This window comes from Etheostoma spectabile, chromosome 3 (genome assembly GCF_008692095.1).
Source record: "Etheostoma spectabile isolate EspeVRDwgs_2016 chromosome 3, UIUC_Espe_1.0, whole genome shotgun sequence".
Lineage (NCBI taxonomy): Eukaryota > Metazoa > Chordata > Actinopteri > Perciformes > Percidae > Etheostoma > Etheostoma spectabile.
The window spans coordinates 2,062,682-2,072,496 of record NC_045735.1 but is presented as its reverse complement, the minus strand read 5'-3'; the positions used below and the strand labels follow the sequence as shown (position 1 = coordinate 2,072,496).

The 9,815-nt window shown below is 43.9% G+C and overlaps 1 protein-coding gene across 2 annotated transcripts in view; it reads right to left on the bottom strand.

Annotated features, from left to right (window-relative positions):
* Window positions 1–4,244, bottom strand: part of galnt17 (polypeptide N-acetylgalactosaminyltransferase 17) — a 19,602-nt gene extending 15,358 nt beyond the window's left edge. The window contains exons 1-3 of one of the 2 annotated variants that reach the window (XM_032512062.1): window positions 3,605–4,244; window positions 3,138–3,527; window positions 1,094–1,277 (exon numbers count right to left, since the gene is read on the bottom strand). In XM_032512062.1, the coding sequence (XP_032367953.1) occupies window positions 1,094–1,277; window positions 3,138–3,378 (425 nt within the window). In that variant the 5' untranslated portion in view covers window positions 3,379–3,527; window positions 3,605–4,244. The remainder of the gene's footprint in view (window positions 1–1,093; window positions 1,278–3,137; window positions 3,528–3,604) is intronic. The other variant, XM_032512061.1, reaches the window with a different exon arrangement.
* Window positions 4,245–9,815: the final 5,571 nt, after the last annotated feature.

The window sequence follows — 9,815 nt, the reverse complement described above, 5'->3', positions numbered from 1 at the left end:
ACACACACACACACAGAGCTGGTGGCAGAGATGAACAGGGGACTTTCTCATCATCACTGACTTTTGAATAGAAGAGCTGTTACTCGATTAACCAGCAATGTGTGCCAGAGACAGACTCTTTAAAGAAACATTTATGGTGGTGAAGAAACGTGCACCATGCATGCCGATCCAATATACTGCTCAGAGCTATTTTTAGGAGCACAAGTTGATGCACACACCCATGGACATACACAAGGATGTGCACATTCATCAATGATGTGCATGCAAGCAAAATTCTAAGTGCACCTTTTACACCATGCATACCATGCATGTACACCTGGAGATCAATAGCAAGTCTGAGTGCATCAAATATGAGAGTAAGAAGCATAGAAGCAGAGAGAGAGAGAGAGAGAGAGACAGAGACAGAAAGACAGACAGACAGACAGACAGATAGACAGACAGACATTAAAAGGGGAGAAATGACGTGCACTGCAAAAAGTGACTGATCCACACATTCTGCAGGGAGAACAAATCACGCTTAATAAACACATACATGAAAATCTTAAGGAATCTTAGCTAAGGAGGAGGTTAGGGTGGTGGAGGGAGCTGGCATGCGTGTACCAGCAGAGTAATAGTGAGAAGTGTCAGGACATGTTATAATGGCTGCATTGTACACTGAATCTGATTGGATGTGACTAGTCCACTGATTACCACACAGTGAATGTGTGAAGAATCCAGTAATCATGAAGCATGAATGAAACAGCTGATGGTAATCAGCTAATGCAAGTGGGACTTCAGTGCTCTGTCTGAACTATGGCTATGCTTCATTGAAATAATTTATCAGCAACATGTCCTTAAATACACAGTTTCAGGGTTGGCGCTGGTTAACGCACAGATCACACACTGAACTGTGAACTATTTTCTACCGAAACAATTAGAAACATGTTGCTGGTGAATTATGTAAATACAATTTCACAACACTGTTAGAACCACAAACAAAACATCCATTAATCGCCATTGTATTCGGTGGAGGCAAAACTCGGAGAGAAAGATCAATCGTTGTGAACCAACATTGAAAATGAATTTAAAAGTTGATCAACTTGACATCACTGACTTGCTGGGCCGGTGGTCCGGTATGGTCCGATCCAGAGAGATTCTGTCACTGAGGTAGGCGTTGTAGCCGTACTTCTCCCTCAGGTATTTAGCGTTGCTGTCCTCAGCTGGCGACAGCGTGGCAGGGAGGCCGCCTTTACCCCGACCCCCGAAGCCCTCGATCAGGCCCAGAGATTTGGACAGACCTGGCCGAGACAAACAAGAGAAGCTGACATGTCAGGAAGCTTTAGTCTGGCTGAGTCACTCTCCTCTCAGCAACGCACTCTGTGGCTTACAGCTGGTAGCCTGCCTCCTTATCACAGCTCCAACATCACATGAGCATAGTGTGTAGTCAGTTGCTGTCAAAACAAGTGAACATCTGAGCTGAATTCACATTATGACAATTGGTGGCACAGAAAATGTATTCAACATAGAGCTTGGGCGATATGGAGAAAATCAGATATCACAATATTTTTGACCAAATACATCGATTGGCGATATTGTAGGGTTGGCTTTTTTTGCTTTTATAAAATATTAATACAACTGAGAGTTTTAATTAAAAAATCACCAATAATGTGGATGTAGTGACTAAGTGGGAAAATAAATAAAAACAGCTAGTAAGTCTGGTTCAGAAAGTTCAGAAAATGACAATTACATCACCTTGCTGTAATGCAGCCTTTCAAACCAGGAAAAGACAACACTTATGTCAAATCACAATATTACAATATCCAAAATGTAAGACAATATCTAGGCTCATATATCGATACAACAGTGATATATTGCCCAGCCTTAATTCCATATACTGTACAATTTGCTAATAGGGATGTGTAAAACTGGCCTATTCAAGAGCTTCCTACTCTATACTGAGGTCAGTGTACTCAGTGATTACAAATGCACATGAAACTAACGATTCAAATAGAAATTAAAAAAAAAACTTCAAGGCTTTCACGGTTTCAAATTATGGATGAAATAAGATTCTTCTTAGTGTGACTGGGCGTATTTGTGGGTGGCAGAGTAATTAAAGTGAAGGTCTTTCAACATAATAAGCTGTGTTTAAGCAACTGGCAAAACTCCTGCTTAAGGCACGGAATCCCAAAAGGGCTCTCGCTCTGCTGTCCCCCAGGCCTCTCACCTCCCTGGGGGAAGAAAGACATCCTTCAAGGACAGGTACAACGTTAATCATTGATTGATTAATGATTAGAGAAAAGAAAATGTTTTAAAGATCGGCATTAAAAACAAATTAAACTTAAAATTTGTCAGTTTAAAAAAGCAAAGTGTTCTCCTGGGGTTTTTGTTTCTTGGGAAAACATTTTACAAAAAAAAAAAAAGTTTTCACAAATTTAGGATAACTTTGCATTGTTGCAGCTAAAAAGTAGTCTCTTAGCAGTAGTCCATTTACTTCATCCCACTGGTGTAGTCTAATGTATTGTAGTGGGTATACAGTCCTGTATATAAATATACTGGCCTATATACTGTATATGGGCCAGAATCTGCCTTTTTTTGGGGGGGGGGGTGCATATCATAGTGAGGGGTCTGGGTGTCTTCCCCCAGGGTTTCTTGCATTCGGATACCCATTTATGCACCAATTCACAGTGGAAATACCTTGGTTTAGCCTATGCAAAGAAGAAAACCAGATGACAATTTAAAATATGTCAAAAATATAATAGAAAGTATGTTGCTGCATGTCATTGGGCATTTTTAAGTGGGTATATAGAAATCCTGGAGCTTTCTTAGTGGCCTACCTGCTAATAACGTAGACCAGACCACTGCTTCATCCATTTAAAACCCCATTTGACATGTAGAATTAGATGTTTTATTGCAAAGTAATAATTCATTGTTGCTACCTGTAGCTGCAGAGGTGGTTAACTAGCCTACTGGTATTTAAGAGTTGGTGACATTTTCTTCACCTGTCAGTGAAGTTCACATGTTAGATTTTCATCAGGCAGTGGATAATGCCATAAAACACCTTTAACATGAATACAATCATGTGACTGAGGTGTTTGTCTTATAGTGAGAGGCCCGTCAGGCTTTTGACTCCATGGTCTGTTAATCGACATCATCTTTACCGTTCAGCTGCCTGTACACCACATCCTCCAGCGAGCTGAGCCTCTTCAGCAGCACCTCATGGCTGATGCTGGGCCCCTGCGCCGTCCCGTTGGCCCGGGGCCTCTTCCCGTCCGCCGGAGCCTCTGGAGCGGCGGCATGAGCGCTGCGCGTGTTGCACTTGGCCCAGAAAGTCATGAACCCGGCAACCGCAAGCACGTTGAGCACCAGTAAAACCCTCCATCTTCTGAAGACAAAAGCCATTAAAAAGTCGCCGGTGTCCGGGCTCCGAGGGGTGGAGGGACAGGAGAGTCTCCGGAGATGCCGTACGTGTCACAGATTCAGGGCTCCCTCGGCTCGCGATGTGCGGAAAGCTGCAGGGATAATTCAGCAAGCGCGGTACATCGGCACACCTCATAGAGAAACGGAAACGTTACTGACAATATTGAGCCATTGCACTGATTTCTGGTCATTAAATCTGCTCGCTTACCATTTGGCGCCGGGGTTATTTTACGTTGCATCCCCCTTCTGTGGAAAAATGAGACGCTTGGCCATCGGCTTTCATCCGTGTTAACCCCACTGCAAGTCGGCGTTTAAAATCACGCACGGAAGATGTAAGACAAAGACTCCAGCATATGTTGATCTTCGGGAACGGATAGGCTACCCCTAAATAATTTAACAGTGAGGAGATTATCAAGTCGGTATTCTTTCCCTTTCCTCTGCGTCTAACAGGAGTCGGCAGGGAGGAGGGCTGCGCGCAGGAGAAGCCTAGCAGATGCTCAGGGAAAAAACCTCTAACGACCATTCAACCTTTCTGCTCAGCTTCCTCCTCCCGTCACGCGCTGGGAGAGTCACAGTGAGAGGCACAGATCATGAGCACATAGCAGCGGTTCAAGAGACGCAGCATCCTCCGGCGAATGATGATGCTCCGGGACGCAGCAGCAGCAGCAGCAGCAACAAATAAATATGTCCCGATTTCTCGATTTTCTTCTTCGGTCAGCACATCGCATCGTTTTCAGTGTATTCTGCATGCATCCCTTCTTGTTTGCTGTGCCTTGTTATTTCCTCTAATCCTTCCACACAGCGCTTAATAAGGACTCAGGGAAAAACGTGATGTGGATCCGGTGACGTTTTACTTCCCAGCAGGTCAGAGGTGGAGGGGGGGGGGGGGTCTGCTCTCTTCCCTCCCTGCCAGCCAATTATCTCCAATTAGACAACATTCAAGTAAGTCACACTGCTTCCCACAGTGGGCTTCCTGGGTTTAAGATAGACTTTAGAGGAGACTTTTAGGAGACTCAAAAGTACTTTAGAGTAATTTCATTCACCATAAAGGTGAGCACAGTGGGGTAATGTTTAACAAATACTCTTTCCAGAATGTCATCACCCTCACAAAGCTGGAATAGACAGTAACCCAATTCCACAGTATATAAAATCATCTCAGGCTGTGTTCCTTCCCACAGGCAGGAATCTCATTAGATTAAGGCGCCTTAAGGGAAAAGTTTGAGAACATCTGATATGACACCCCGTAGTTTGCCTTTGTCCCCTGAGGAAATTTATCTGGTGAAATTTATTCTGGTGGAATAAGTATTCTCACTTTTCATCAAAGTGACATAAGTCACACTACAATATTACAATCTGCTCGATTGGCCGAGTATGTGTACTGTACAGTCCCTGACAAAAGTCTTGTCGCTTGTGTGCAAATTGACCTGAAGTGCCGCTGAAATATATTTCTAATCAAGATTTATTTACAAGAAATGGCTCATTTTTCCCAACAGCTTTTGTAATAATGTTTCAGTGCAAAAGAAACTGTCAAAAGTATTCTAATATTCAAGCTTGGTAAAGCCCATTGAGTCAATTTTTGCAAAGACATAAGTGTTGTCGCCTTGTCATATAGCTTCACCTGTGACTAATGATGGATCAATCAGGTCTCAGTGTGGTATAAAAACAACCCCAGTACACTAGACCTTCACATCAACTGCAACTAGACCTCTGCAAACATGCCTAAGATTCACCCTGAGACTAAAGTTGTGATTATCAAGAGGCTGAAGACCAATCCACTGCTGATGTGGCAGACACCTTCAATGTGTCTCAGCGTCAAGTACAGAGATTAAAAAAAATTTGAAGACCCTGGAGATTTTTTTGACAAGCCCAGTCAGGCGACCCCGCAAGACAACTGCTCGAGAGGACCGTTTGTTGGCTCGAAATCCAAGGCCAGCCCATTTTCCACTGCAGCAGAGCTCCACGAGACCTGGTCACCTAATGTCCCTGTTTCAACCAGAACGGTTTGTTGCGATTCTGTCTCGAAATGGCCTCCATGGTCATACATGCCCAAAGCCAGCACTAAACAAAAGACAATTGAAAAACTGTGTGGCATTTGCCAAGGCCCCCAGCCTGCTAAAAGGATGGACGATGGAAAAGTGGAAGAAAGTGGATTTTTCAGATGAATCTTCTGTTGAATTACACCACGTTTGCCGCAAATATTGCAGGAGACCTACTGGAGCCCGCATGGATCAAAGATTCCCCAAGAAAACAGTGAAGTTTGGTGGCGGAAAATCATGGTCTGGGGTAACATCCAGTATGGGTAATAGGTGGTGGATGTATGACTAAGTGGGAAAATAAATAAAACAGCTAGTAAGTCTGGTTCAGAAGTTCCGAAAAATGACAATTACATCACCTTGCTGTAATGCAGCCTTTCAAACCAGGAAAGACACACTTATGTCAAATCACAATATTACAATATCCAAAATGTAGACAATATCTAGGCTCATAATCGATAAACAGTGATATATTGCCCAGCCTTAATTCATATACTGTCAATTTGTAATAGGGATGTGTAAAACTGGCCTATTCAAGAGCTTCACTCTATACTGAGGTCAGTGTACTCAGTGATTACAAATGCACATGAAACTAACGATTCAATAGAAATTAAAAAAAAAACTTCAAGGCTTTCACGGTTTCAATTATGGATGAATAGATTCTTCTTAGTGTGACTGGGCGTATTTGTGGGTGGCAGAGTAATTAAAGTGAAGGTCTTTCAACATAATAAGCTGTGTTTAAGCAACTGGCAAAACTCCTGCTTAAGGCACGATCCCAAAAGGGCTCTCGCTCTGCTGTCCCCCAGCTCCACCTCCTGGGGGAAGAAAGACATCCTCAAGGACAGGTACAACGTTAATCATTGATTGATTAATGATTAGAGAAAAGAAAATGTTTTAAAGATGGCCATTAAAAACAAATTAAACTTAAAATTGTCAGTTTAAAAAAGCAAAGTGTTCTCCTGGGGTTTTTGTTTCTTGGGAAAACATTTTACAAAAAAAAAAAAGTTTTCACAAATTAGGATAACTTTGCATTGTTGCAGCTAAAAAGTAGTCTCTTAGCAGTAGTCCATTACTTCATCCCACTGGTGTAGTCTATGTATTGTAGTGGGTATACAGTCTGTATATAAATATACTGGCCTATATACTGTATATGGGCCAGAATCTGCCTTTTTTTGGGGGGGGGGGTGCATATCATAGTGAGGGGTCGGGTGGTCTTCCCCAGGGTTTCTGCATTCGGATACCCATTTATGCACCAATTCACAGTGGAAATACCTTGGTTTAGCCTATGCAAAGAAGAAAACCAGATGACATTTAAAATATGTCAAAAATATAATAGAAAGTATGTTGTGCATGTCATTGGGCATTTTTAAGTGGGTATATAGAAATCCTGGAGCTTTCTTAGTGGCCTACCTGCTTATAACGTAGACCAGACCACTGCTTCATCCATTTAAAACCCCATTTGACATGTAGAATTAGATGTTTTTTGCAAAGTAATAATCATTGTTGCTACCTGTAGCTGCAGAGGTGGTTAACTAGCCTACTGGTATTTAAGAGTTGGTGACATTTTCTTCACCTGTCAGTGAAGTTCACATGTTAGATTTTCATACGGCAGTGGATAATGCCATAAAACACCTTTAACATGAATACAATCATGTGACTGAGGTGTGTTGTCTATAGTGAGAGGCCCGTCAGGCTTTTGACTCCATGGTCTGTTAATCGACATCATCTTTACCGTTAGCTGCCTGTACACCACATCCTCCAGCGAGCTGAGCCTCTTCAGCAGCACCTCATGGCTGATGCTGGGCCCCTGCGCCGTCCCGTTGGCCCGGGGCCTCCCCGTCCGCCGGAGCTCTGGAGCGGCGGCATGAGCGCTGCGCGTGTTGCACTTGGCCCAGAAAGTCATGAACCGGCAACCGCAAGCACGTTGAGCACCAGTAAAACCTCCATCTTCTGAAGACAAAAGCCATTAAAAAGTCGCCGGTGTCCGCGGCTCCGAGGGGTGGAGGGACAGGAGAGTCTCCGGAGATGCCGTAGTGTCACAGATTCAGGGCTCCTCGGCTCGCGATGTGCGGAAAGCTGCAGGGATAATTCAGCAAGCGCGGTACATCGGACACCCTCATAGAGAAACGGAAACGTTACTGACAATATTGAGCCATTGCACTGATTTCTGGTCATTAAATCTGCTCGCTTACCATTTGGCGCGGGGTTATTTTACGTTGCATCCCCCTCTGTGGAAAAATGAGACGCTTGGCCATCGGCTTTCATCCGTGTTAACCACTGCAAGTCGGCGTTTAAAATCACGCACGGAAGATGTAAGACAAAGACTCCAGCATATGTGATCTTCGGGAACGGATAGGATACCCCTAAATAATTTAACAGTGAGGAGATTATCAAGTCGGTATTCTTTCCCTTTCCTCTGCGTCTAACAGGAGTCGGCAGGGAGGAGGGCTGCGCGCAGGAGAAGCCTAGCAGATGTCAGGGAAAAAACCTCTAACGACCATTCAACCTTTCTGCTCAGCTTCCTCCTCCGTCCCGCGCTGGGAGAGTCACAGTGAGAGGCACAGATATGAGCACATAGCAGCGGTTCAAGAGACGCAGCATCCTCCGGCGAATGATGATGCTCCGGAGCGCAGCAGCAGCAGCAGCAGCAACAATAAATATGTCCCGATTTCTCGATTTTCTTCTTCGGTCAGCACATCGCATCGTTTTCAGTGTATTCTGCATGCATCCCTTCTTGTTTGCTGTGCCTTGTTATTTCCTCTAATCCTTCCACACCGCGCTTAATAAGGACTCAGGGAAAAACGTGATGTGGATCCGGTGACGTTTTACTTCCCAGCAGGTCAGAGTGGAGGGGGGGGGGGGGTCTGCTCTCTTCCCTCCCTGCCCGCCAATTATCTCCAATAGACAACATTCAAGTAAGTCACACTGCTTCCCACAGTGGGCTTCCTGGTTTAGATAGACTTTAGAGGAGACTTTAGGAGACTCAAAGACTTTAGAGTAATTTCATTCACCATAAAGGTGAGCACAGTGGGGTAATGGTTTAACAAATACTCTTTCCAGAATGTCATCACCCTCACAAAGCTGGAATAGACAGTAACCCAATTCCACAGTATATAAAATCATCTCAGGCTGTGTTCCTTCCACAGGCAGGAATCTCATTAGATTAGGCGCCTTAAGGGAAAAGTTTGAGAACATCTGATATGACACCCCGTAGTTTGCCTTTGTCCCCTGAGGAAATTATCTGGTGAAATTTATTCTGGTGGAATAAGTATTCTCACTTTTCATCAAAGTGACATAAGTCACACTACAATATTACAATCTGCTCGATTGGGAGTATGTGTACTACAGTCCTGACAAAAGTCTTGTCGCTTGTGTGCAAATTGACCTGAAGTGCCGCTGAAATATATTCTAATCAAGATTTATTTACAAGAAATGGCTCATTTTAATCCCAACAGCTTTTGTAATAATGTTTCAGTGCAAAAAGAAACTGTCAAAAAGATTCTAATATTCAAGCTTGGTAAAGCCCATTGGTCAATTTTTGCAAAGACATAAGTGTTGTCGCCTTGTCATATGAGCTTCAACTGTGAAATGATGGATCAATCAGGTCTCAGGTGTGTATAAAACAAACCCCAGTACACTAGACCTTCACATCAACTGCAACTAGACCTCTGCAACATGCCTAAGATTCACCCTGAGACTAAAGTTTGGATTATCACAGAGGCTGAAGACCAGATCCACTGCTGATGTGGCAGACACCTTCAATGTGTCTCAGCGTCAAGTACAGAGGATTAAAAAAACATTGAAGACACTGGAGAGTTTTTGACAAGCCCAGGTCAGGCAGACCCGCAAGACAACTGCTCGAGAGGACCGTTTGTTGGCTGAAAATCCAAGGCCAGCCCTTTTCCACTGCAGCAGAGTCCACGAGACCTGGTCACCTAATGTCCCTGTTCAACCAGAACGTTTGTCGGATTCTGTCTGAAATGGCCTCCATGGTCGAATCAGTGCCCAGAAGCCAGCACTAAACAAAAGACAATTGAAAAACTGTGTGGCATTGCCAAGGCCCACAGCCTGCTAAAAGGATGGACGATGGAAAAGTGGAAGAAAGTGGTTTTTCAGATGAATCTTCTGTTGATTACACCACAGTTGCCGCAAATATTGAGGAGACCTACTGGAGCCCGCATGGATCAAAGATTCCCCAAGAAAACAGTGAATTTTGGTGGCGGAAAATCATGGTCTGGGGTAACATCCAGTATGGGGTGTCGAGAGTCTGCAGGGTGGAAGGCAACATCAGTAGTCTCAAATACCAAGAAATCTTAGCTACCTCTTATATCCCAACCATAAAAGAGGCAAATTCTCCAGCAGGATGGTGCTCCATCGCATACTTCC